Source organism: Mastacembelus armatus, chromosome 21, assembly GCF_900324485.2.
Source record: "Mastacembelus armatus chromosome 21, fMasArm1.2, whole genome shotgun sequence".
NCBI lineage: Eukaryota > Metazoa > Chordata > Actinopteri > Synbranchiformes > Mastacembelidae > Mastacembelus > Mastacembelus armatus.
The window spans coordinates 20,996,918-21,024,276 of NC_046653.1; the positions used below are offsets into that span (position 1 = coordinate 20,996,918).

The following is a 27,359-nucleotide window of genomic DNA, read 5'->3' on the forward strand; positions in this document are numbered from 1 at the left end:
CCGTGAAAGTGGCTGAGGATGGCAGTTTGATGAGATGGTTGTGGAAAAAGGAGGCAGCATCACAGGAGAAAGAAAATTGATGAACTGTGCAGAATTTAATGCCTCATATGTTACTGCTGATACCAAACAACCCTGCTCCCCTGAGCTTTTCCTCATTCCACGTATGTGTGTGTATGCGTGTGTGTGTGATTGCACATTGCATGTTTTTTTATAGCTGATACTACATTTATTAATAAAATCTCAAATTAAGACACAACTATAAAATATTAAGGCGCTGTCATGTTGAAACATGAAAGGATCTAGTCAAACGTCCCCACACTATTGGTTAAAATATCATGGTAATAAATAAGGGACTTATTCTCCAAATAATGAAAAATCGAATTGAGAAAAATAAATTCTTTCCATTCTCGATCATGATATTTCTATTTTTCTATCATTCCTTTTTAATGCAAATATTGTATTTTATTTACATGCTTGACAAATATTAAGCGATTCTCTAGATTATTTGGATACATTGCTCACAAAATCACCATCATCAGCTCCTATGAAATGTTCAGATGAGATGAATGAAGCTTCATTTCTAACATGGTGCTTGTGTCTCTGTGCACCCCATGTCCTCTCTGGATGGATGCTTTTAATGGGTTGTGTTGAGCAGAGCGTGTGGCAGCGTCCATGGGAGCGGCAGACTGTGCTGTCATCTGTTGGTTAAACCTTTGTACTGGGGCCCAGTTTCTCAACCCATTCGGCTAAATCTGCAGGAGTCCGAAAGTCCACCAGCTGGCTGTCCCACAAATCCAAAAGCAAAATCCACCCAACCTGATGGAGTGGAGACATACTGGTTTAACAGCAGAAGGCATCTCCACATTTTAATTAGTGGGGTGTTTGTGTATGTTTGTAAATGGCTTTAAAGAGGATGAACCACCTCACTCATACCCAAGAATAAAACTAGCCGAGATCACGCTTCTGTAAAATGCTGAATTTGACCATGAAACAGTTTTAAGTTTACAAATTTTTCAGGTATCGTTTAGTCTTATGAGAAACAGTTGGATTAGTTTAATCTGCTTTGGTTAAAACAGCTGCAGGTCTTTCTGAGAGCTGTCAGCTGTAAATTGCCCCACAGGTTTTACTACATGGTTCAGACTGGACAAAAGAGTTGGAAAGTGGATTTGGTGTGTGAGGACAGTGTGTCATATGGTAACATGATGCCCAGAGCTCTGCGCTGTCCTTTGCTAACTGTAACACAAAGAAGACACTGCATCACCTGCCACACTGTCAACATGACCTTATTATCTTGTGATGCGTGAAGTCAAGAACCTTTAAAGTCCATTTGTACTGTTTGTTTTTACTTTGCATTTTTCCTGATTCCTTTAAAAAAAAAAAAAAATCCCAAAATAAATGTTTTATCCTGCTGATCTGGGAATGAAGTTATTCAATGTGTTCGTGAAAAAGGTTTGCAGGAAGATTTAGTGGAAATGTTTAGTTGTGTTATCTTGACGGCCTCTGAATATGCTTGTCGTCCTTTTGAAGGTGAATACTGAGCGCAGGAAGTCTGCTGTAATTGTGTGTCACCCGGTGCAGAGATGAACTGCTTTGATGTTCTGACATGAAAGACGTTATTAAAATGTATGAACACACGTCATGGCTGTTGCACTATACTGTGTGCAGCATTACATCATGCTACTTGATTCAGTATCGCAGTCGCTGCTGCATGTTACATAATATTTATGCACTTGTTGCAGGCAGTGGTGCTTGTTCCAGCCAATAAATATAGGCTCTGTGTAGGCAGGTAACTGGAAGGGCACAGTGTTAACTGTGTTCACACTAGTGTTTCTGTGCTGCTTATTTGTCTCCATAAATAGGAAGCCAGATAAAATGACACACAAAGACACGTTTGAACTAAATGACAGATAAAGGCAGAGAGGCTGGCAAACAAAGAGGGTTACAAATGACTAGACAGGTGGGTCACAGACACCGTGGGGCCAGTGAATCATAAAGGATATTGATGTCGGTGGTGGTAAGTGTTGTAGCAGCAGTCATACTCACTCCCATCATTTAGTCCTTCATCTCATTTAATGTCGGTGACAAGGAGAGTAGGCCATAATTCACAGCCTCCCCTGTACCTGTACTCAGAAGCAATGATCACAGACCCTGCACTGAGCTGGTTGTTCCTCACATGTAGCAGACATTCAGCGTCTATGCTAATGTAGTGATCGAGCATAGAAATCGAATAACAGCCAAACGGACTCAAAAGGGACAATGAAAGAGTGAAAATGCTTCTGTGAGGTGAATTTATGTGTGTGCACACACTACATTAATAAAAGAATAAAAAACAAATCGTTAATTTTAGCTTTCAACCAATGTGAGTGATATCACATAGTCACGAAGAAGCACACAATCTCCCCCTACATTGCAGCACAAGCAGGAGACTCGTTGTAGCTGTAGTTACAGCTGAAGAGTTTTGAACATTTGGCTTTGTGCTGCTGCATACATCTGTTTAGCACACACAACAGATCTAATTATCTACTCTAGGCAAACACAAAATAAATAGAGCTGCACCGTCATATTTTAGAACACGGAGCATCAAATATCTGTAGAGTTTTGCTTGAAAATAACAGATGATTGACTTAAAAGTAGCAGGAGATTACCTGAGCTGAAAGGGAACAGCACATCCATCCATCCATCATCTATACCCACTTATTCCTAACCAGGGTCCCAGGGATCTGCTGGAGCCTATCCCAGCTCTCTTTGGGTGAAAGGCAGGGGTCCACCCTGGACAGGTCACCAGTCCATCTCAGCTTACAGGAATATTTTCATGCTTATTTCTCTATATTAATAAGAGTTAGATGAAAGCACTGGTACCACTCTAATGTCTGTGTGAGCTGCATACGAGACTGGTTGAAAGGAGACAGCACTTGGTTAAGTATTAACAAGGTTAGTGTACTATTATACTACTAAGTATTTGGACATTTACACATTCTGTACTTCAGCACATTTAAAGTAAATTCAAATGATGGCTATAACATCAACGCGCCAAGTTTCCACTTTAATTTGAGTAGGCTTACATGTGTGTGTTCCTCTGGGACCCGATGGGTGGCCTGACCCCCCCCCCCCCCACTATGCTCCCCCAGGCTGGAGGTCAGTCTCATACCATCACAATCAGTGGACTCATCTCCTTCTGTCATAACTCACCCACTACCTCACCCCTCGTCGTTATTAACTATAGTTACTGGCTGCTGAGGAGCAGTAAAAACACCCACCCGCTTATTCCACGTCAGACACAGCCCGAGCAGGACAGGCAGAAAGAGTGAGACATAGTGAACCACAGAGACAGCAAGATCATGACCGACTAGCTGAGGAAAACATACAAACACAAAGAGAAGCAACAGTAGATGCACAGAGACTCTGCTGCAGAGTTTGGTCTCAGCAGAGACGGTTATTACAGCAACAATGTGTTCACCAGGAAGGGCGGGCACTGCTGAGGAGACTATCCCAGACCTCCTGACGAGGATATCAGCAGCGACGATCAGACCACATCCACAGACACACGGCGGGAACATAACTCAATCCAACTTTAAAAATGCACATAGCGTTAGATAGCTCCTTCACACTGACCTCTGTACTGACTCTTTTATTCCACCATACATCTTTGTCTTATCCTACACCTTATATCACTTATATTGTTCTCTAGCACTGGTCTAAATCTACTGATTGGTTGAGTTCATTTCATCACTTTTATGGGACTGATAAGATTTATCTCAATGTACTCAAAACCAAAAAACAGGAAAGGAGAAAAAGCCGATGCAATCCAACATTGGACATGGACATGAAAAGACAACATTTAAATAAATTAAAAAAAACTATGAATATAAATAATTAGGTAACTTATATTTTCAACACTTTATTTAAAATAGACTAGTTGATAAATCTCATTAGAAAACACATAATCAATGTCGTGGTAGAAGATACCATCTGGGATTTTAATGATATTTTGTGTTATGTTGTGGTTCAACCTAAATTATTTATTTTCCAGGTGGTAAAAGTTGCATCAGTGAACAGAACATCTGCTTCTCTTTAAGCTACACTGCAAAAGAAAACCTAAAGAAAACAGTGAAAAATACTCTTCATCATTAGCCTTCATGTCGATAGTACGTACTGCAGGGCTGATTAGTCTGAAGCCTTTTATTTGGCTGTACCTGATTAAATACCATCTCCAAACCATTGCACTACTGCACTGATACATATTGCTATTGGGTTCTTTCATCAAAATTAAAGTGAGTACTCACCAGCAAGGTGAAAATGTCAGCATAACGTTATCTGCTCCTGAGCGTGAAATGAAAAGCACACAGTTTACTCACTTGAGTTGGGCCCTGTGAGTGGATCCCTGGCTAATGGACCTGTGCTACAGATACATCAATCATCTGACGACTGCTAAAGCTACAGTGCATAATAGCACCATTTCCAAACAGTGCTAGCTGACACTCACATTGTCTGCTATCTTGATTCTGAGGTCTTCACCTCTGGATGACCATTACTGTAGCTGTTTGTGCTCCCTCGTGGGATATTTGGCTTCAGCTCCAATTTATTACAACTGCACAAAGCAATAACAGCACTGTGTGCTCTATGGCTGCATGTATTAGTGACACTTGTTATTCTTTGCATGTGCTGTTACCTTTCACCTTGTTATGCCTTTCACCCAGAGAGAGCTGGGATAGGCTCCAGCAGATCCCTGGCACCCTGGTTAGGACTAAGGGGGTATAGATGATGGATGGATATTCCTGTAAGGCAAGATGTAACAACACTCAGATCAGTAAAACATTAGTTATTTAGATTAGAAGCTGTTACTTCTGAATAGGTGTTGTCACTAGTACAACATAATTTCAACCTATAGAGGTCAGTGCAGTAATGCATTCCCTTCATTCAAGGTTTGGGAGTTTTCTGGCAAATAGGAGCATGTGTGTCATTCAAATTCATATTAACTCATATTAACATAGTTAAACAACAAATGAAGCAGGGTTTCATACTGACAGAGCACTGCATGTGCCTTTGGTGTTTCCTAGGTTTATAAATAAAAGATTATTTTGCTAAACTTTTCCTCACAGCTGGTTTCCATTTTTAGTCTGTTAGACTTTGATCCTTTATGAAGAAAACTACAACTAGTCATGTGACACAGAACCCCCCCCACCCTTGAACACACACCACCTCCCATTCGTTTGTTTAGTCCTTGTGGAAACATGCAATAATTATGTCCTGCACCTTTTTGTTTCTAAAAGTGTTTTGGTTTTGAATTTCGCCTGTCAAATTACACGTTTATTATTAAGCCTAAATTTAATCTGTATCATATAAAGAAAGTTGTCACCACATGGAGGTTTCACCAGTAGTGGCACTTTTTTATCCCTCCTGGTAATGTCATTTCCATCTTCTATGTCCTGTTTTCTCCAGGGCTCAGCTGATTCCTACACAAGCCGACCGTCGGACTCGGATGTGTCCCTGGAGGAGGAGAAGGAGGGCGGCCGACAGGAGAGGGAGCAGCAAGCAATGGTTCAGCTTGAGAGGGCAAAGGTCAGTTTCACTGGGAACTATTTACAGGAAATACACATTAAAACACTCACAATCTCAGCTCACAAACCAAGGATGCATGATTCCAGTAGCTCCACTGTGCAGACCGGTCTGCATTAATAGCTGACTAAAGGTTGTCCAAATATGGAGATTTAACACAGTTTGGTTCTCATCACATTCTCACACACATTCTGTTGTCCTTCACAGCTACAATTAACATTGTGTTATTTTAGCTTGATGAATTTTAAAGGTTAAATAATGCCATTATTGCAGTGTACCATAGTGATAACACAGGTGTCCTAGTACATAATAACGCCATTAGCAAATATCATTAGTGCTAGTAACTGTGATTCAGCCATAACTCCAGGAGAAGACATTATTTTCCCTGCCATGAATTGAAATCACCCTTAAATTGTCATGTTTGGATAAAACAAAACCAGTAAAGTAAACAGACATGAAAAATCAGCATGAAAAGCTAATAGAAAATAGTAGAAAAAAGTATGATATCTAGACTATGAAGCTTTTTGCAGGCCCTGCAGGGTACTGTGAGTGTTTTGTGGTTATCACTACTGATGTCACTTTTATTATGGGGTCTGTAATAGCGTCTGTATAGCAGTGCCCACCCCTCACTGCAGACTCAGTAAATGGGTATGAACAGTTTCTTTCAAAAAAAACTATAACATTTCCTCATGATAATTTAAAATTTCATATCCTGTGATAGAAGACTTCATCGCTTCCACCTGTCTTTGTTATACACTAATATTGGCACCTTGCTGCTGCCATTGTTTTTCCTCCCTTATGTCTTACAGACTAAATCGGTAGCATTTGCAGTGAGAACCAATGTCAGCTACTGTGGTGCACTGGACGAGGATGTTCCTGTGGCCGGTACTGCTGTTTCATTTGATGCCAAGGACTTCCTCCACATCAAAGAGGTACCATTCAGGCACTATAGGTACTTTAATGTAGTAAAGACTCAATGTAGTCTGCTCACTTTTAGTTTTTAACCATGAGAGGGTCTTTCTACACATGCAAATACTTTTAGAGCAACTGTTCTGTGTCTAATAGATGTTATCTTTTACTGCCATGAAAATATTCTTCTTTAATTAGTTGGCTATAGACCATTAAAATAATACATTGTTGTTCCTGTCAACAGTTTTACTGCCACTGTCATTAGTCAAGGTGTATTAAACTGCAATAGCAACAACATTTATTTTCACACTATTATCAATTAACTAATTGTGCAAACCTGAAAATGACACAAACTGGCTGTAACCAAATTCATACTGTGAGAACAACAAGGTCCCTTTAGTAGCAGTTTTGTAGTTTTTGATTTCATCAAGCCATTTTTTATTATTCTATTATCTCAAAGCTCCTTAGAGATTTTTCATCCACATTTGCTCAAACGCTGAGATTCATAGTTTATTCTAGACCTGGGAAATAGCAGTTCAGAAGAGGTGGTGGAATAATACGAACCCGAAATGGAAAATAAAGAAATCTGCAGAGAAAATGTTAATCTGATTTGGTTATACTTTGGTATTATATAGTTTGTTTCAGTGATGGAGATCAGGGATCCTCGTTCTTCTTATCTATGGATTTATTTTTTGGGTCATGCTCAGGCTGCAGAATCTACTTAGGACCAAGCAGACACCTCCCTGATTGTATCGTCTACATAATAAATGTCAGATTTGATTTCAATCCAACTGTTTTCTCTTGCAAAATGAAGGAGATGTTAGTAGCTTAGTCTTTCATTAAACTGTTCTCGGACAAAGCACTCACTCGTTTCTGTTTAGGAGACAGCTTTCAATTTTCCTTTTAGTGTATGTTGGTATTAGCTCGTGTACAGAAATGCATGGTGTTGGACTTGGGCCTTGCTCCGTGATTGTCACTAAGGCAGGTGTATTTTTGGATCAAGATTTTAGATATTATACCACATGGATGCTGGTTTATGTCTTAATAAGGAAATGAATGAGAGTTTACTGGAAATCACCATTAGCAGTTAGAATTTTAATCCGATAAACATACATTTATACAAATATTTGACAAATATTTTTAATCCTGCTTCAGTCGTTACTGTCCATTCTAGAGATTCATTTGAAATCCTAACATTGTTTTTAATCTCATCATTTTACAGAAGTACAACAACGACTGGTGGATTGGCCGCTTGGTGAAGGAAGGCTGTGACATCGGCTTCATCCCGAGCCCCCTGAAGCTGGAAAATATCCGACTTCAGCAGGAACAGAAGAGAGGACGATTCCATGGGTGAGTAGGGAGCAGATGAGAACTGGGATGTAAGAGTGCAAGCAGTGGAGGAATCAGCAGCAGCAGATAGTTTACAGAAGACACACGGCTCAAAAGGGATAAAGGGAGCTGGACAGAAGGTTTCATGAGTGGTGCAGAGAGCCACTTTGGGGAAGAGTAGAGCTTGGCAGCTGAGTCGGCTGTCAGGTGGATGAAGGCCAAGTTGTGTTGTGTGGTCCAACCTCTCAGAGGTGTGCCTGGATCCTGGCCACCACAGAATTTTCCATCAGATGGGATGATGTGTATAAGCCTCCCAGACAATTAGAGATGGTGAGCACCACCACCTTTCCTCAGTTACAATAGTGAGAGAAAAAAAGGCTTATCTCTTTGAGTCATTTCACTCTTACACAGTATTTTTGTCTACAGCTTTAGCTTTAACAATAATAGAATAAAACACAAAGTTACAGCACAGCGGACTGAGTCAGTTGGCATATGATTCATTCACAATTCTATATATCCTATTTTTATTTCAGTCATTTCCTATATTTCCTATATTTATTTGTTTATTTTAAGCTCTTTTAGCTCAGGCTCAACTCAGTACGTTTGAATGTGACAGGCTGTGGTATGTTATTTACACCCAAAAAATATTATACACTGCTGAACATTATTTTCTATTCTGTTTCATAACATGATGTGCCTCCTGAAGACAGTCTGTTCTATCTGCATCTATTCTGTGATGTTTGACTGATGAGATTTCGCTGGATTTCACATGGACTCTTTTCTCTCTCTATTCTCTGTTGTCACAGCAGTAAATCCAGTGGGAATTCCTCCTCCAGTCTGGGAGAAATGGTGTCAGGCACTTTCAAGCCAAACCCCAACTCTGCAGGTTAGTCCCAAAGCCACAAGTTTATTTAGGTCTGGGAGGAATCACTGTCATCAGATACATTAAGGGAAATGTTCATCGTGACAGCTGCTCTGTGTTTATATATTTACCTGTTGTGATGCTGTAATCATTTCACATATAGCACTAGTTCAGTAGACACTTACTTTTTCTTGTCATCTGCTTTCAGGGAAACAGAAACAAAAAGTGGTGAGTATTTGAAATGACATTGTTTTATATTAGGAAAACTACCTCTTCTACTATAATGACAAATTATAAGTGCATTAAAATTATCAAAGAGCTTGAGGTACTAATTAAAAATGACTATAAAGATATGAAGCTGTCCAGATCATTACCCCCTGAAAGCCCACTACATTACCAAAGTAAACTGAGTTTATCAGATGTAATGCAGAAAGCACAGACTGTGATATGGTAAATACAGCTGATGAAGACATCTGCAGTTATCTTATGTATCTGAAATGGAATTAATCATGTATTAATGAAGTGTAAGCAAAAATTCATGTGCAATGGCACAGATTCATATGTATGGAAAACGCCATGAAAAGCAGAGAATCTTGAGTTAGTTGGGGTTTCTTTGCGATGATATGACATTATGTAGTACAAAATGCTTAAATGCTATTATAGAAAGTAGTATCTAAACATACTACAACACTCTCAGCACTCAGTAAAAAGGATGCCACAGTCTTTTCCTACTATCAGCAGCAGCCCTATTGAAATAATCTATAAAAAGTACCAGTGTCAAAGAATCAAAGAAAACATATTCATATCCCGTCTTAATGCAAATTAAATCTTGTCTAGCTGGAGGTGTTACATCGCATTTTTTAACAGGACTAAGTGAGTTGGTAGGTTCTTCTGCTGCTGAACAGAACACATATTTTCCCACTGTTCTGTTTTTTCTCCACTCCCAAGTCTTCCTGCTACGCCTCTTTCAAATGGCTGTGCAGTCTAAAATTACAAGCAAGTGCTTCATAAAAACTCAGTATACTGTGGCTCCTCTCTAATAAACAGATTACACAGGGATAATGTATCCACTGGAGAGCTGGATGATTTGTTAGGAACCTACGGTGATATTTTTAACGTAGAGTAGCTGAAAACCTGAAACTCAAAGAAATATGAGTTATGTACTATAAATATTATCAATTGGTTTGCGCACCTGAGCCAGATTCTGTGAAACTACTTGCACCAGAGCATAATCAAATGGTTGACTGTAGCCTGTGTTCCCACCCCTCCAGGCTGAGCACATCCCTCCGTATGATGTGGTGCCCTCCATGAGGCCAGTTGTCCTGGTGGGACCCTCCCTGAAAGGTTATGAGGTGGGATGCACTGCTGCTCACTGCTGCCCCACCTGACTCAGCCTCTTCTTCACAACCACAACTGAAATGATCTTCTCTTAATGCATTAATTAGCCAGCTGCTTAGTAGAACTGAAAACACAAATACCATTACACTATTAAGGTACTCCTATTTACTTCATGAAGGCATTCTCTTTGTTTCTTTGTAAGGCCAAGAAGTGCACTTTTAAAGCTAAATCTCAATACAAAGATTGTTAGCATGTTGAGAATGAGGGAGAAAATGTACTGTGCATTGTCCCACAGTAAACAATAAATAATGCTCATTTTCCATGGATCACAATGCCGCCATTACAAGCCCAGCTGACTCATGTTGCACTGTGCCATAGGTTCTGGTTAATTCCTTTGGAAGTTAAATTTCAGCTACAATATTAAAACAGAAACTTCTCATTGATTATCAGTCACCACTGGATCCACAAACAATAAAGGAGGCAATGGAGGTGGTGGGAGGTGGGAGCTGGAGTCAGTTGTCATGGAATCACAGCCCTCACCTCCCATTCTGGTGTTGCCATGGTAACAACCTTCTGGGTAAACTGCATCACTCTGAAAAGTGGAGCATGGTTTGAAATTAGAAACAGAGAATAATGTGTACTGCCAAACACCTAAATGGCATTTGGTGTTTTCATAAGAAACATCGATTTCAGCTATCTATCACGTCACACATCTTTTTGGTTTATTGTTCACTTAAACACAAGACAACGGTTTAATTTTGCATGAGCTGCAACTGCCGTTACCTTTATTAATCATAAGGCAATGAATAAGAGTTGTGAGCAATTTAGAAATATCATGCTCCAGTACAAGCTGCATATTAAAAAGTTCAGCAGAATGACCCTTACCTGTGTTATATTATTACTATATATATTATATTACTTGATTATTTGTGCTGATAAATTAATGAGTATGCAAGCAGAAGCTTATTTTTGCAGCTGGTTGAGCTGTAAAGTAGCTTTATAAGCTCTTTATACCATTTACACTGTATGCACTGGGTATTAACACATTAATGCATCACATTTCATTAACTCATCATATATTCATGTGTAAAATCTTTATCTCCAAAGTAATTTGTAACTGGAGTTATGAGATAAAAAGGAGCTTAAATGTAGTGCGGTGGAAGCATGGAGGAGGAAACAACCGTGTGCTACTGGAGTAAACGTTACTTTGAATTGCTGTACAGTTGAATTTCTTTTTGAAGAAGAAGTGTCTTTTATCTGGCAGCTGCTCGGGAAATGAAGCTTCTATCAACCCTGCACCACTGTCAAGCTCATTTGATCAAATGAGAGCAACAGCTGACACACAGCTTGTTATTGCCTTGAGCCAAACACCTTAAATCAATAGGATGACTCTCTGTCTCTAAAGATGACCTTCTGAACACAAGCAACTGCTTCTGTTCAAAAAGTCTTAAATTTCAATTTCAATTCAAGACCTCAGAGTGGCACTCATATTCATCAGCCTAAGCCATATTGGAGGCTGCACTGTGTGATTGCCCCAATTCATCATTGAGCATTGGCCTTTGCAACACTTCTCATTGTAGCTCTTAATCACTTACTTAATGTGGCCCGTGTTCATTCTGCAGGAAACCAGGGGGAGAGAAACTGTGCTTGCTTTAGACAAATCACTCAGTCAGGTGTGTAATTCACAGACCTTGCTCAGCAGCAGCCTGAATGGACCACATCAGAATGAATAATATTAGTCCACTTGTTTGTTGCTCTATAGCATATTCACTGGATGTGATGTGTTATACTGTTTTGTTTGCTTGTAACATGCACATGTTCTCCACTTGGCCTCTTTGCCCTTAATCTGTCTTTAATCATGTGCTTTTGTTCTTCCTCCGCTTCTCCTTTTGTCTTGTCTCCTCCACCTTCTCCCTGATTCTTTGATGTAGGTGACAGATATGATGCAGAAGGCACTGTTTGACTTCTTGAAGCACAGGTTTGATGGGAGGTGAGCAGTCTGAGCAAAGCAACAGCCTGCGTTCAATGCATCATCGTGCTGCCAGCTGGCTCTTTATGACATATGTTTTGTGTTGCTGCAGGATATCCATCACAAGAGTAACAGCTGACATATCATTGGCCAAGAGGTCAGTACTTAACAACCCCAGTAAGAGGGCCATCATTGAGAGATCCAACACCCGCTCCAGCCTTGGTAAAGCTACAGGAACCATCTCACTCAATGATGTGCATGTCCTATATGTGTTTGTACTGTGAATATTACCTTCATATTCTTTCTTGTTCAAAGTTGTTCTGCTATATGTTGTTGTCTTCTTGTAGCGGAGGTCCAGAGTGAAATAGAAAGGATCTTTGAGCTGGCCAGGTCTCTGCAGCTGGTGGTGCTGGATGCAGACACCATTAACCATCCAGCACAGCTCATCAAGACCTCATTAGCACCTATTATTGTCCACGTTAAAGTGTCCTCTCCTAAGGTAAGATTTAAGGGTTAGTTACTAGATAGTCATCCTGTGAAACAGTGTTGATTTTCACATTTGCTGCTCTCTCCTGGCAGAATACTGTGTGTATTCTTAAGCCTTAAAGTTCTGTTGCCATAATTTGAGGATAATATGAAAGTATTACAAATATCTTGCTGCAACTGGCAGGCAGTAACAAACAGGATCTCAGAAACAGTTTTAGTTTCTTTGCTCTGCTATTTTCATTTCAAAGTGAAATATGCAAGAGCCCATCCAGGCAGTGAGGGGTCGGAAGCAGAAGGCATGACATTACATTTGGAGTTTTACCCTATGGGAGCAGTGACAGGCATGTTAATGCTTGTGTTAGTTTGATTTTACAAAAGTTGAATCCCTTCTTCCAAACCTGCACACAGCAGGTATAAAGTTTAGAGTGCAGTTGTAATTCACAGGACTGGAAATGGTGCTAGGGAGCCCTGTCGACAATAGTGTGACATGTTTATGAGTTATAGGTCTTTGTAATTGATGTTAACTTCATAATTGAAAATATTCACTTGTGTTTTTCTGTTGTATTGTACATGTGCTTCCCACAGGTCCTTCAGCGGCTAATCAAATCAAGAGGGAAATCTCAAAGCAAACACTTGAATGTGCAGCTTGTTGCAGCTGAAAAACTAGCACAGTGCCCGTCTGTGAGTAAACTTGAAACAATTTAGACAAGTAGTTTTTTTCAGTAACAACAACTGCTGAAACTTTTTAAAAGAAATTCATATACAGCAGCAGCTCCACTTCCCTCTCTTCCTTTACAACCTCAGGAAATGTTTGATATTATTCTGGATGAGAACCAGCTGGAGGACGCATGTGAACACCTGGCAGATTACCTGGAGGCATACTGGCGTGCGACACACACTTCACTTAGCACGCCACTCAACCCCCTGTTGGGACGCAATCTGGGTTCCACTGCTCTGTCTCCATATCCTGCTGCCATTCAGGTGAACTAGAAAAAGAAAAAAAAAGTTGTTTTCTTCCCTAAGTTGCTTGTTTTAAGTCTGAATTTTGCATCGTGTTTAACATCATGGCTCATGCATAGTTATTCTATATATTCTACTCTTCTACTTTTGTTAATAGAGCAAAGCATTATACAGAATCAGTATGTCCGCTCTCATGCAGGCCCAAAGAAACCGGAACAGCAACCACACAACAACAGACCATTCACCTGTTGAGCGTCACAGCTTGATGCCTGCCGATGAGAACTACCACAATGAAAGGGCACGGAAGAATCGCAACCGTTTGTCTTCAGACTCACAGCACAGCCGGGACCACTCACCTCTGGTGGAGGAGGACTACCAGGACCCCTACCAGGACTCGTACAAGCCCCATCGTAACCGGGGATCACCTGGAGGCTACAGCCAGGAATCCAGGCAATAACTTTGAGCTGTGGCCTGCTGTAAATAGTGTAGGCCTGTCTTACTTAAACATACCACCATGGACCTGAGAGCTGAGGCAGCTTTGCTGTAACATGATGAAACTGCTACACTCATTTGGACTTTAACACCTTGTATTGATGTGTAGAACCTCATATTCACTTTGCCCTTGGCTCCTGCCAAATGGGCTTTTGAACCTAAAAAACTACGAATCCTGCTCTCACTTTGATCTGAAGAAAAAGACTGGATTTGAATGCAGCACAAGAGCAGAAAAGGTATGTTTTAAAGGCAAAACTAAAACTGGACCCAATCTGCATATGCCCCAGATGTCGCACACTAGTAGGCGATAGTGTGCAACACAGGCTCTTTTGGGCCCTTCCTGCCATCTCAGCTGTTACTGTAGCATGAGCTAGGACTGTACAGGTCACCTGCCTCAATCCAGTGCCAGAGAGCAAGAGCATCCAGCGGTGATGATCAGCACAGAGCCTGTTTGCACGCATCCAGGAGCTGAGAGAAGCAGAATATAATGCATCTTTAATGCTCCTCAAGCTTGTATGCCACTGTCCTTGATGTGAGTGTAATAAATCTTGTGGAAGCCTGTTTCCAGAGCCAGAGTTTTACATGTTTTTAAGTGACATGGGTGGTGTTCTGGTGTTCTTTTCAGGGTCCATACAATAGCTCCCTGTGCCCACACTTTGTTTTTCCTTAATGCCATATTTGTCATTAACCATATCAAGACAGAAAATAAATATTGCAGATACATTATCAATATATTTTAAAGGTCCAAACCTCAGGAAGGAGAGGTCATTAAGACTTAGCAGTGTGCTGACAGATGTAGCGTTTATGTACTGATCCATCTGATGGAGAGTTGAGTTTTATGTTGATTGTTAAAAGGTTTTATGATTTAAATATTATAAAAATATATTAATATAAGAAAGGAACACTTCCAGCACAGAATGGTAACGTCAGCATGTTTTTTCATATGCCATACAATTATCTGCTATGGGTGTCTTTCATGTGTTTGGCACAGCATTATTTAGAATTGATAGAATTGGATTTTAGTGAGTGATTCATACTGAGGGCTTCCATATGTAAATACATATATATCATATCTAATTGAAAGATAGTTCAGTTTTGTCCATGAAATTACATTCCACTGAATTCTTCTTTCAAAGCCTTGCATACACTAATATCTAATAAAAAAATAACTTTTTCCTCCATTTTACTTTATTTTTAAAGGTTTTATACAATAAGTTAATGTTTACATTGAGAAGCAACTTAATAGACTGACTCTTCCAGATTTTCAGCTAGAGATTTTACATTGATAACTCATAAATTATCTGAAGGCACTTGGGCAGGACTGCCCTGCATTTGTCTTTCACATGCTACTGTCATGGAAATGAAGAAAAATTCCCTGCATTTGTTAATCAGATGAAGTTAGCTGTATGTGAATGCAAGATCAATATACCATCACAGTTTAAGGACATATCATTGTATCTTGTAATTTAATGATAATTTAATATTTGTTGAAAACCTCAAGTTCAGTTTTTTAGTTCATTGCCCAGATATAGTGTGTTTCAATGATTCTGGAAAAGGAAGATCAGCAAGGAAACTTCTGTTCTCATCTGCAACATACAGTAGCTTTTAATTGTTGTTTTAAAACTCTGGAGCATAAGCAACAATTTAAAAGATTTGAATACTGCCTATGAGAGAATGATGCAATGATTAGAAGTTTGTGTTACAACTGTAATGAAATAAACTAACCTATTTAAATCGTATGGCTTGCACTTGTTCTTGTTTTTTTTTTCCTAAAAAAAGACACACACCTATTTTTTGATGGACAGGTCACCAGTCCATCACAGGGCCACATAGAGACAAACAACCACACACACTCACACTCACTCCTATGGGCAATTTAGAGTCACCAATCAACCTGACATACATGTTTTTGGACTGTGGGAGGAAACCAGAGTACCTGGAGAAAACCCACACAAGCACAGGGAGAACATGCAAACTCCACACAGAAAGGTCCCTGATGGGTTTTGAACCAGGAACCTTCTTTCTGTGAGGCAACAGTGCAAACCCCCATGTGACCCAATCTGAGCTAACCACTAATCCACCATGCTTCTCCCTATAAAATATGAAATATTTATTATTGTTATTATAATTATTATATGTTCTTTATCAATATTGCTATCCTCAATGTAATGTGCACCATGCCAGTGCGCATGCGCATGGTCTGTCAAGTTGCTCAGCGCAGTTCTCAACAGCCAGCTGATATCAAGCAGCTAGCCGCGGTTTGATTAGCGTTTTGGGCTTGTTTTCAGCAGTAAATCGGCATATTTACATTTACATCCTATGGGAGAGACGATATTAAGAGTCCTTTATACAAGTATGGCAGATGTGCCTATAAGCTTTGTCAGTTTTTTGTCTGTGTAGTTAGCTAGCTAGCTAGCTAGGTAAAGTTGATAGCATTGAATAGCATCAACGCTAGCTAGCTAAGTCACAGCGGATTCTTACAAGCTGGCCTCAAAAATCCTCACCGGCAGCCATGGGAATACTATTTACAAAGCTATGGAGGCTTTTTAATCACCAAGGTAAGAGTGGGGCCGTGGCATTTATCATGAAAATGTCGAAAAGATGGGAGCTAAGTGGGCTCGGTGGTCAAACAAGGCCTGCATGGAAAGGCAGGTTAGCTCCGGTCATTAATACTAACCATTTAGTTTATATTGTCATCATAATGTGTTATCTTTATACAATTTAACCCCGTGTATATAGCTGCCTAACGCTATTGTTTCATCTTTGACCGATTAAATATTTATCCAACTACAAGCTTGTACATTACTGTGTTGGATTATTTATGCTGTCAGGGTTTGGAGCCCAGGTCAGTGCTGAGACAGAAACAGAAAACACCAGGTTATTACGAAATCTCTGTAACCTGAGTCCCGACGTGTGGTACTGTGCTCAGCCCGGTCGACCGGTATTGTGACTGGAGATAGCTATACAAACTGAAGTCAGCCACATCAGCAGAATGCGCGGGCCAATAAGGATCAATGAATGACTTAGTATGATCACCTGAGTTTATCACTGTAAATCAGGAAAGGAATCTCCTACCCCAGCATACATTCACACTTGGCTTGGCTTCTTTAAAACAGATATCACTATATTTTCTCCTTCCAGTTTTAGTTGGTTATGGCTCAGATTGGGTCACATGGGGGTTTGCACTGCTGCCTCACATCAAGAAGGTTCCTGGTTCAAAACCCATCAGGGACCTTTCTGTGTGGAGTTTGCATGTTCTCCCTGTGCTTGTGTGGGTTTTCTCCAGGTACTCTGGTTTCCTCCCACAGTCCAAAAACATGTATGTCAGGTTGATTGGTGACTCTAAATTGCCCATAGGAGTGAGTGTGAGTGTGTGAGGTTGTTTGTCTCTATGTGACCCTGTGATGGACTGGTGACCTGTCCAGGGTGGACCCCTGCCTTTCACCCAAAGAGAGCTGGGATAGGCTCCAGCAGATCTCTGTGACCCGAAATACGAATAAGCAGGTATAGATAAGGGATGGATGGGTCCATGGGAGATATGCCTACTATACTTATGCAAACATAGGTCTATTATATCTTCTTACAAAACATGTGATGCAAAAACACCCTAAACTATACTGCGTAAGCCTGGGTGCAGGATAGACATATCTACTGGTTGTTTACATACCAAATATTAGAGGGGAAACAGATAATCAATTGGTCTCTGAACAGAAATGTAACCTGGACTTGCTTTTCTCAGTTTTGTTCCATTGTAATGTGAGTGTACTTAGATAATTTAACAAATGGCAAATATTGTAATGACTTGTCATTTTTGTATGAAAACATTATGGTCACAACTTGCTGATTCTGCTCTTAAATGTGTTAATGTTTAGGTAGAATGTCTGCAACCTGTTTGGCTGGCACCTTCTTGACCTTTTTATTCTAGACAGGGTTTTTCTTCATTTGCACAGACCTTTCTTGTGACCTCCAAGCACAAATGACTGTTATGTCTATGCATCCCATCTTTTATGTATGTTGAAGCTGTATGTTTGCAGAAATAACCTTACTTCTAGTCTTCACAGCTGTTTTGTTTAGGTTCTTAACAGTTGAGATAAGGTCTGCATTTCGATGTTGTGTAATTGTGTGCGCGGCTGCTCTCGTTTCCTTAGCTTTTTTGAGGTGAAAGTTACAGTTAGTCACAGCTGTAACCCAACTGCATGACAGCTGGTATTTTCATTTTACAGAGTTCACACTGTGTACTTTGTGTAATTTAACTGAATGTGAAGGTGAGGGAAGGTTAGGAATAATTAATATCGTCCTAGTTAAAATAGGTGAAATAGTTTGCATAGCTGTAGGGATTGTATTATTGTATCCACCCAAAAAACAAGTTTACTCACTAGAAAACTCAACCCAAAATAACTATGGAACCCTTAACGCAGGTCTTCACAAAATAAAAACTTAACATTTGTATTTTGATTTATTTGAGAATCTCTAACCTAACCTATTAGCCATTTATCCTATAAAATCAGGTCAGCAGGAGACCCAGTGCATAGTGTGTACCTCTTTCTTTGTTGTGTTTGCTGTGCCTTTCTATAGACCAAACACTAAGATGGATCTGATAAGCCATACTTTGTCCATACATGTATAGTAGCAACAAGTGTGGACAGAATATCAGCTTGATCTTGTTCTGTCATGCTCTAGTTTATCTTGATTGCCCCTTTGGTCTTAACTAATAACCAGTCTTTGTTTTTTGCCGTTGTCTACTGTCGTCATAAGGTCTGACACATGGCAACGTAATTAAGTTCTAAGTTTGAAAAGACTCTATAGTGCTGAAGCTCTTTGAACGTGGGTCTTATATAAGATTTCTAGAAAAGTAACAGTTTAGTCCCTCATACTGTGCAATTTTGTGTCCTTTACATTTATTCTTGCCTTGCTATTATCGTACTATTATCTTCTGACTTTAGTGTATTACGAGCAAGAGAGCAAGTCATCCTGGTTATCACATCTTGTTTCTCTTTTTCAGAAGTATAGGCTCTTTGTATTTGTGTGAAAGAGACTATGTATGCCGTCTCTATAGCTGCTACTGGGTTCAACCTGATTGTACAAGCTTGCTTAAGACCACCCACTAACTCATCCTTAGCTGTGAAAGTACACTGTTCACAGCCTTACAATGCCTCAGTGATGCTAGATGTGTGAAGCCATGCAGTTTGGTGCTGAAAGATGGTGCAGAACACAAAAAGGGCTGTTGTTTGAAGCGCTCAATGCAGTTCAGCATCAAAAGACATCTTTTGAACAGATTCCATGGCAGAGTTTACATAAGAGTCATGCATCAGTCAGTCACCGGCAGTTAGCTGACATATTGATGTCACTGTTAGCTCTGTGAATTCTTTGTAAGTGTTTTGATTGCCTTTCAGAGCACAAAGTAATTATTGTGGGCCTGGACAATGCTGGCAAGACCACAATTCTTTACCAGTTGTGAGTATCCAAACATTGCACTTTCATTAAGCTTCTTAAAGCATGTAATATATGACACAATGATATGTTGCCTGTGTTGATCACAACCTGTTTTGTCCACTTTGAATGTTATAGTTCAATGAATGAAGTGGTACACACCTCTCCTACAATTGGGAGCAACGTGGAGGAGATTGTGGTCAACAACACCCATTTCCTGATGTGGGACATTGGGGGCCAAGAGTCCTTGAGGTCCTCATGGAATACATACTACACAAATACAGAGGTAATAGCAGGTTATGTTGGCTCATAATAAATTCTTCTGCATCTACCTAAATTAGATAAGTTGTTTCAATTATTACTGCAAAGAGTTTGCTACTGTATGTACGGTGTCAGATTTTTCTACAGTGATTACTTGGAAATGTCTACAGAAATAAAATGACCTTCCTTCGTAATGCAGTCCAGTGCTCTGCCACTGTGTTTATACTCCATGTCGTGGGCTGTGGAAACACAGGACTTTTAAAAATCACCCAATAATTCTCTCCTTCTTTTTTTGACTAGTTTGTAATTGTGGTGGTCGACAGCACAGATAGAGAGAGGATCTCTGTGACCAAAGAGGAACTGTACAGAATGCTAGCACATGAAGTGAGTATTATGAAAGAGTGATTGTCTTGTGACGCATTGTAGTACATCAGGCCAGACAATTGTAATTTAATACCTAATGGAAAATTACTTAAATTCTTAAAATTGCTAAAAAAAATTCTTATGTTGCTATAACTATATATAAAAAGACTTTAAATAACAATAGTCAGTGTTTAGCATAAGAATGATCCATATAACAGGTGTTTCCTACCCTTCCCTTTTCCGATTTCTCTTATCTGCCTTCCAGGATTTAAGAAAGGCAGGGCTGTTGATTTTTGCCAATAAGCAGGATGTGAAAGGTTGCATGACTGTGGCTGAGATCTCCCAGAGCCTCCAGCTTACCTCTGTCAAAGACCACCAGTGGCACATCCAGGCCTGCTGCGCGCTCACTGGAGAGGGGTGAGAACTGCGTTTACAGTAATAGTCACTCTTGTGAAATTAGACCAAAGTTGTGAGTTACAGTATGTATGCACTAGACTGTGTAATGTAGGAAAAGTGCTCCTTCAAATTTACTTCTGATGCTTGAAATGTACAGATCTTTTGTCTCATTTCTGCCCCTCTGTCACAGCCTGTTCCTCTGACACTTCTAATGTCTTCTTGTTCCCTCCAGGTTGTGCCAGGGGCTTGAGTGGATGATGTCAAGGCTGCGTGTGAGATGATGACATTTGACCTTGATCAGGAGGGCGCCATTGCTCTCTGTTTTCCCTGCCTCCAGAAATGAGCTTGAAATGAGGATGGGGCTGAGGCCAGTTGATGGATGGCCCTCTCCTCTTCCCTGTGGAGCTGACATGGGCAGACTGCTGCCAGGACATTAGCTTCTTCTGTGATAATTTATTTTACAAAGACATCTGAACTCAGAACAAAAAACATGACCTTTTCAGAAAGACGTTGGACATCATTAGAGACTGCAATTATTTAAAGTGAAATTTCTGCACGATTTTTCTTTCAGCTTAACACAGTCAGCTAAGAGTCTGACTTGGAACTGTCTATGGACTTATTCTCCAGCTGTGTATGAGTCTAGCCCATGGTGGCCTTGCAGTATTGCCGTACTGGCTGTGGTGGTTTTTATTGCCCCCCTGTGTGTACAGTCCAGTATTCTCTTTTAACATGGTGCCTGCAGCAGGATGTTGAAGCAATGATGGTTGATGGTGACTGAAACATGCAGATGAGAGGGTAAAATCACAGTATGCCCTCTTCCTTTCAGTCCCTATGAATAATCAGTGAAATAAAGTGTTTTTATCTGTTTGGGTGAAATGCATCATGTCATGAATTAGTATTTCTTTCTACTGGCTCTTTAGTGTGCTCCCTTTCTGATCATTTACTTTTCTCTTGGGATAACTGTAAAGTGTGTTTAGTTTTGTGTTTGTAACTTCAATTATTCTTTTGGATTTTTTTAATCCTATAGGAGGTGGAATGTGTCACATAAGCTCATGGCCCCTGATGCATTTCAGGGAGCATGATGGGGAATTACAGGAGTTGACAGGATAGAGCCAGAGAGTAAGGCAGCAGAGGGATTTAGGAAGAGAAAGAGAGACCGGGTTATAAATGTGAGCAGTACAGAGTAATAATAAGCTCCATATTAGGGCTGTCACTTCGAAAACTCAAGTTCAAGCGATGAGAACCAAATGTGTTATAAATTGGCACGTCACTTATTTGTAGTGCCTCTGTTGTCTTACTTGGTTAATTGGCTTGACTTCTCCTCACATCTGTTGTGCTAATGTTGCTATAAGGTGTTGCTTTTTACAAAGTCGGGAAACGGCGTTACCCCTGTCCTAGAAACCACAGTATCATCAGACGTGTTTTCTCAGATTTCGTCTTGTGATAATCCTTTTGTCACATTTTTTTTCTATTTTGCTGTATGTACGTAACATTTGATCCATGAACAGCTTTAAACAGAGTCCTGCATATGTTTCATTTTAATCTTTTGTAAATACTGACCTTGTTTTTTATTAGCATGCTTCTTTAAATGCCTTTTAACACTAAACATAGTCAGTTTCAGCATTATCAATATGTTTTACTTAATCAAATGAATTGTTTCTTGAAGTAACGGGCCTATAGAGATTTATCAGCCAACAGTGCAGCTCTTCAAGTTTTTTTTTTATTATATCGAATAACATAATCGATAAGCATTCAGGCCAAATGTTTTTAGATGGGGGTGTAAATTAACATCAAAATCCTGCTGCATGAAGATCATGTACTCGGCAAGAACTAGGCAAAGTCCATCTGTAAATGAATAAAGGGACCACATGATGCGTCTTAAAGCACCAGCTAATTCCCAGTAAGTAGTGCTTTAATTTTTTTTTTTTTAACATTCTTTTTTTTCTTCTGCCTATTTAAAAATGTACTGGGCTTTCATTAATATACATGTTCAAATAGACAGTGTTAATTTAGTCATTGTTCCTAAAATGCAGTTGGTGTGATATGTTAAATTGAACCATCTGGACAGGACTGGAGTTTAATGCTGTGATTTTCACACTCTTCTTGTCACAATGATTCATATTGTGCCTTTTTAATATCTCAGTTTGAGTTAACATTTCAGGTATCGCAGCAGGTAAGTCACCAAAATGTAAGTAATTGACATGCATTAAGTTAATGTTTTTAGTAATTCACCAAAGCACTCTTTATTTTTATATCCATTTGCCAGTGGAGACGTGTGTGTGTCCTCTTTATTTTTGACTGATGTGTCAGGAGTGACATCAGACACTATATTCAATGTTGATTGGAAAGTTAATCTGTTTGGCTAATTTATGTTCACAACAACAAAATTATGTATAACAGACTATTTAGCATAGATATCCTTAAGTGATACCAGTCATTGGTTAGGCAAACAATGAGTCTTACCTCTGTTACTGGTTCTCGCAGAGCTAGAAAGGTTAAGACAGATGTGTGTTGGTCTGGAAATCTTCCTAAATGTAAACAGCAACTGGTCCTGTTCTTGCAAAGTCGCTCTGTGACTGAGTGATGTGGCTTCCGACATTAATCCATTGCTTTGGTGAAGGTGAGGCTTGAGTTGATAGTTGGCAGTGTTTATGTTGTGGTTGTCCTGCACCTGTTGTATTCTGGTCTCACTGGTCATCAGTCATTTTTTCCAGTGACTAAGCATCATGTAGCCCCCCACCTTGGCTGACCCTAGCATAGGGAAGTCATTCTGTTGACTGCTAGAAGCATTAAAATTCTGTGATACCCTTGCTAAACTAGCTATGTAAATATATTTGGACTTGCATGTCCAGGTTTTGAGATATCTTTCAATATAATTAGAGGCAAATGCAGCTGACAATTTAAAATAAACCTTCTCTGTTACTCAGGTCACCTAACAAGCCATCAGAAGTTGTCAAGTTGTTTTTTCAGTAGAGGGTAGTTCCAATGAATTCAGTTAATAAACTGGGTAATCCAGAGGACACACTACTTGGGATAAGTTATTGTGTTTTAGGTTAATTCACCCTTTAAAACCTGAGTATTACTTCAGCTTTGCCAGTTTAGTGAGAACCAAATTTGCAGGACTGGGACCAAACAGCAGTCACCCAGTGCATCACAGAATGTAAGGCCCTTACCACTTTCCAGAGGGAGAGGGAGACATTCAGCTGCTGCTGTCCATCTTGGCCCCTGGGTAGGAACCTGCTCCTGGCACAGAGTGACAGTAAAGATATGACATACCAGGGACAGAGGCACATCTTTTAAAAAGGAAATGCACATATGGTGCATTTTTTCATTCTTTGACTTAAATCCTGCACCACAACATCTTCATAGTTGATGCTATTTGCCTGTTCATTTCATTTGTGAATTGCTGTTAGTCTTAGCTGCCCTGGACTTCAACTGTATGGTTTATGTCATCTAGAAATAGTCCTTGATATATTTTTAAAACTCAATACTTTTATGAACATGGATTGTTTAAAACTCGAGTCACAATCTCTTCCACTTCTGTCCCAATTTGAAAATGAGCTTTTTTGCCCAGGTATCATTCACTTGTCTACTGAAAGGTTGAACAGAATCACTAGTCTATATCATGAAGAGAATATACTTATATTTGTTGGCCTGGCTCTAGAGCCACCTGGTTGGTAGCAGCCAAACATGAAACTTTGCATGTTAAATTCAAAAATTAAACGAGGAACGAGGTTATATGTTATTGTCTGTGAAGCTAAAAGCTTTATAAACACATGCATAATATACTTGTACATTGCCATCAGTGGTCTAAAATGTATCATGTCATTGATGTCCTCAACCCTAATTCCAAAGCAAATGTCAAGACTTGCATAGGGTGACTCATTATTCATTTACAGCAGGGATAGTCAACACTTGCTTTTGAGAGCCCTGTTTGTTTTCCAGTTATCCCTGCCCTACCCACTGCTGACCTGCATCAGGTGTGTTCAGTCAATCAGAAGCTGGAAGGGTAGGGATAGTTGAAAAACTGAAACTGGTAGTTTGAAAACAAGCTTGGCAGTGGCTCTTGATATCTGGGGTTAGCAGCCCTTGTTTTACAGGCTTTGTCCCTAATCTAAGGGGCGATGGTATCAACACACACACACAAAATGTTCAGTAGGTGTATATTTGTGGCCCGTATTTATCGGTGCATGTACTTGTTTCTTATTTCCTGTCTCACAGGCCTTCAGTTTGATGTTGACCTGATTCTCGACAGGACATGTCCAGCTCAGGGTCAGCTGACAGATGACCTCAGCAGATCTGGCCCTCCCAGTGCTGCCTTCAGTTAGCCTGCTCCTCTCAGACTCAAACTCATAGCTTTACCCCTCATCAGAATTACTTAGAAAATAAACAGTTGTCAACATCACAACACACAGGCTGGTTCAGACAGCGTGGCACTGTTGCAGACAAGGTTTACGCTTGTTTTCTGGAGACCCCCATCATGCGTGCCCTGCTGCCTTCCTCTTGACTGTACCGCTGATGCATTAGCCTCAACAGGTGCTCTTTTCTGAAATGATCACTTTAGGTATATTTAGATTTTGAAACCCGAGAGCAGTTGTCTGTGATTGGCTGTGTCGGCCACATGATAACCTGGGTACAAACCGCAGCTGTGTGCTGTCGCCCAGCGTTTCTCTGGAGGGAAGCTGGGGAGGCTTTGGCGGCTTGGGAGACCATTAAACTTTAATATAACTGGTAAGCAAGAAAAGGAGAAAAGCACAAATATCCATATTTTCCACACCCTGCATGGCTTTCCATCTGCTTGGACTTCCATTGTTTCCAACCTCTACTGCCATTTGGATCCAGGAGGACAGCTGACTGAGGAATAAGGAATGTGAAGGCTCTGCTGCACATAGGAGTAACCAAACAATTCAGAACTGCAAGACTCAGGCAAGATAAGACCAGGCCTACCTTTGGATGTATCTGAAATTACAGCAGCAGTCTGGCCATTTTGTTGTCTTTCCAAAATCTCAGCACCTGTGTGGCTGTTTTGATCTTCTTCCTCACCAGCTCCACTTCTTTCTCTTCTTGTTTTGCAGATAAATTTATATTTTAATTAAAGAAAGGGCAATCAAGTGCTAAAAAAGGTAGTTAGTGTGCCATCCTAAATTTATCCTGCAGCCTCAGAAGGCATTGCATCTCCATTTGCTAAACGCAGTCAGCCAATCAGGCTGTGGCATTAGCTTACAAGTCAAATAGCTGAAGCACTGTCGGGCAGCTGTCGCCAACCTTCAGGCAGGAGGCACGGTTTTTTTGAGCTGTGTTGTGGCAGGTGGGGGAGGATGGTTGGCTGTCACACATTCAAAGGCAGAGGCCTGTTATAATGCATTCAGTGTCTCACCTTCCTAATCAGCACTGCTCCCCCGAGTACTCGATTTAAATATCTAACACAGTTTGTAAAATATTTCACACATTTTCATGACTTTGTTTAGGACTGGGGCAAATCACAAAGTTGGACTATCAGTTTCAGACCCTAGTGGATGGCAAGTGGGGCTTCCTTACTGTCAGGAAAGACTGCGGGAATCTTTCGCTGGTATGCATGCACATTTGTTGAACATCAATATGTTGATTTTGTATTTTTCTAGCATGTGTTGTTTGTTATTCCTTTTTCACACTAAGGTAACTGGGTTCATTGGAGAATGTCTGGCAGCATCCTAAAATATCTCTGCTGCAGTCCTTTGGTCTCTTGTCTAAGCCGCAGTTCAGGCTGTTTGAATCTGATTTCTTGCTATTGATAGTACATTTAAGTTAACTCTGTTACACTTTTAACATGTATGTATGCTTCAGATATCAGATATGCTCTTCAGATTTATGAGGACAAGCCCTGTTGAGTTTGAGTTTAAACAACGAATGCCTGAAAATGTCATCTTTGTTCTACGTAGAACCTCTAAAACCGTCCCAAAATGACGGAGATTGTGGAGGAATATGAGGAATATGAGGAGTATGAGGAGTTTGAGGAGGAGTTTGAGGAGGAGGAAGAAGAGATTGTGGACGAGGTAAGTGGATATACTCTAAATGGGCCATAATTCTGTTGTTTACAGCCCAAATATTGTTAAAGCCTGACATATGATTTTCTTTGAGTCAATAGAATGAGGTTATCTACTGGATCTGCAGGTCCAGTGCGAGGCCCTATGAATAGTTAAATTAGTGGTGATACCCCCTCCAGTCAGCAGTTCATGGACCCAGTTACCAATGTCTGCTGGTGGATCCTGTTTCAGGCAGACATCTTCTGATGGCTTTTAAGTCCTGGATTGCCCTTAGCAGCCAACTGTAAATCTGTTTCATACTGAAGACTGAATATTTTACTGGCACATTCTCTCAGAGGCCTTGCAGTGTTGCAGACACACACCATCACTGCAGATGTAGTGCAGTGATTCCTGTAGATGACTTTATAACATCCATGTATCTTTATTTTGTAGCGGCATATAGCCGATGAACACATTTTGTAGTTACAGTAGCTTGTGTAGCTAATAGCTGGGTTACATACACTGTGGGCGTCTGCCATTTTTTTTAATGTTATCATTTTATCATTTGCCTCAAATGACCTGTTGAAATTCTTCATCATTAATAGATTATACGTGATCGGTGTGAAACACACCGATCATGTATAATCTGGTATTAATCACCAGTTTCCAGATGAAATGACACTCATGCTCTCTAGATTCTCGGGATGTTTTTATGCTGCATTTAATTTTTATTATTATTATTATTATTGTGTAATTTATGATGTTGTTGAAGGTCTCCATGCCAGTGTCCAATGGAAGAGTGAAAGCAGAAGGCTAACAACTTAATCCCATATTTCCTGGTGAAATAGGATTAAAGCTAGCCTTGTATTTTATCTTACTTGCTGATATCTTATAGGGGAGTCTGAATGATTTTTTTTTTTTTTTTTTTTGGCTGCACTGTATTACCTAGATGTGCCCGTCGATCATTTGTTGTCATTTATCTCCCATATAACATATCAACTCATTC

At 40.1% G+C, this 27,359-nt stretch overlaps 3 protein-coding genes and 1 long non-coding RNA gene across 18 annotated transcripts in view; 3 read left to right on the forward strand and 1 right to left on the reverse strand.

Moving 5' to 3' along the window:
- cacnb4a (calcium channel, voltage-dependent, beta 4a subunit) overlaps positions 1 to 15,162 on the forward strand; it is a 27,428-nt gene extending 12,266 nt beyond the window's left edge. For 2 of the 3 annotated variants that reach the window (XM_026294601.2, XM_026294603.2), the window contains 12 exons: positions 5,440 to 5,559; positions 6,366 to 6,488; positions 7,688 to 7,815; positions 8,601 to 8,680; positions 8,865 to 8,884; positions 9,928 to 10,008; positions 11,926 to 11,984; positions 12,076 to 12,185; positions 12,311 to 12,462; positions 13,035 to 13,130; positions 13,254 to 13,430; positions 13,609 to 15,162. In XM_026294601.2, coding sequence (XP_026150386.1) covers positions 5,440 to 5,559; positions 6,366 to 6,488; positions 7,688 to 7,815; positions 8,601 to 8,680; positions 8,865 to 8,884; positions 9,928 to 10,008; positions 11,926 to 11,984; positions 12,076 to 12,185; positions 12,311 to 12,462; positions 13,035 to 13,130; positions 13,254 to 13,430; positions 13,609 to 13,866 — 1,404 coding nt within the window. In that variant the 3' untranslated portion in view covers positions 13,867 to 15,162. The remainder of the gene's footprint in view (positions 1 to 5,439; positions 5,560 to 6,365; positions 6,489 to 7,687; positions 7,816 to 8,600; positions 8,681 to 8,864; positions 8,885 to 9,927; positions 10,009 to 11,925; positions 11,985 to 12,075; positions 12,186 to 12,310; positions 12,463 to 13,034; positions 13,131 to 13,253; positions 13,431 to 13,608) is intronic. The other variant, XM_026294602.2, reaches the window with a different exon arrangement.
- Positions 13,337 to 25,518, reverse strand: LOC113122928 (uncharacterized). The gene is made up of 4 exons (XR_004463018.1): positions 25,299 to 25,518; positions 23,525 to 23,594; positions 19,494 to 23,102; positions 13,337 to 13,435 (listed from the first exon to the last, which is right to left on the reverse strand). It is a non-coding gene; the product is annotated as an uncharacterized LOC113122928 (long non-coding RNA).
- On the forward strand, positions 16,115 to 21,218 carry arl5a (ADP-ribosylation factor-like 5A). Its single transcript, XM_026294605.2, has 6 exons — positions 16,115 to 16,459; positions 19,295 to 19,355; positions 19,470 to 19,617; positions 19,893 to 19,976; positions 20,221 to 20,372; positions 20,584 to 21,218. The coding sequence occupies exons 1-6, from the start codon at positions 16,414 to 16,416 to the stop codon at positions 20,630 to 20,632; spliced, it is 540 nt and encodes a 179-aa protein (XP_026150390.1). The 5' UTR covers positions 16,115 to 16,413; the 3' UTR covers positions 20,633 to 21,218.
- Positions 24,980 to 27,359, forward strand: part of neb (nebulin) — a 58,897-nt gene continuing 56,517 nt past the window's right edge. For all 13 annotated transcript variants that reach the window (XM_026294599.2, XM_026294586.2, XM_026294587.2 and 10 more), the window contains exons 1-3: positions 24,980 to 25,082; positions 25,820 to 25,920; positions 26,270 to 26,383. In XM_026294599.2, the coding sequence (XP_026150384.1) occupies positions 26,291 to 26,383 (93 nt within the window). In that variant the 5' untranslated portion in view covers positions 24,980 to 25,082; positions 25,820 to 25,920; positions 26,270 to 26,290. The remainder of the gene's footprint in view (positions 25,083 to 25,819; positions 25,921 to 26,269; positions 26,384 to 27,359) is intronic.

Coding starts and splice junctions, on each gene's coding strand:
- arl5a (XM_026294605.2), top strand. CDS start 16,414: ATGGGAATACTATTTACAAAGCTATGGAGGCTTTTTAATCACCAAG. Junction 19,356..19,469: donor ACCACAATTCTTTACCAGTT/GTGAGTATCCAA, acceptor TGAATGTTATAG/TTCAATGAATGAAGTGGTAC. Junction 20,373..20,583: donor TGCGCGCTCACTGGAGAGGG/GTGAGAACTGCG, acceptor TGTTCCCTCCAG/GTTGTGCCAGGGGCTTGAGT.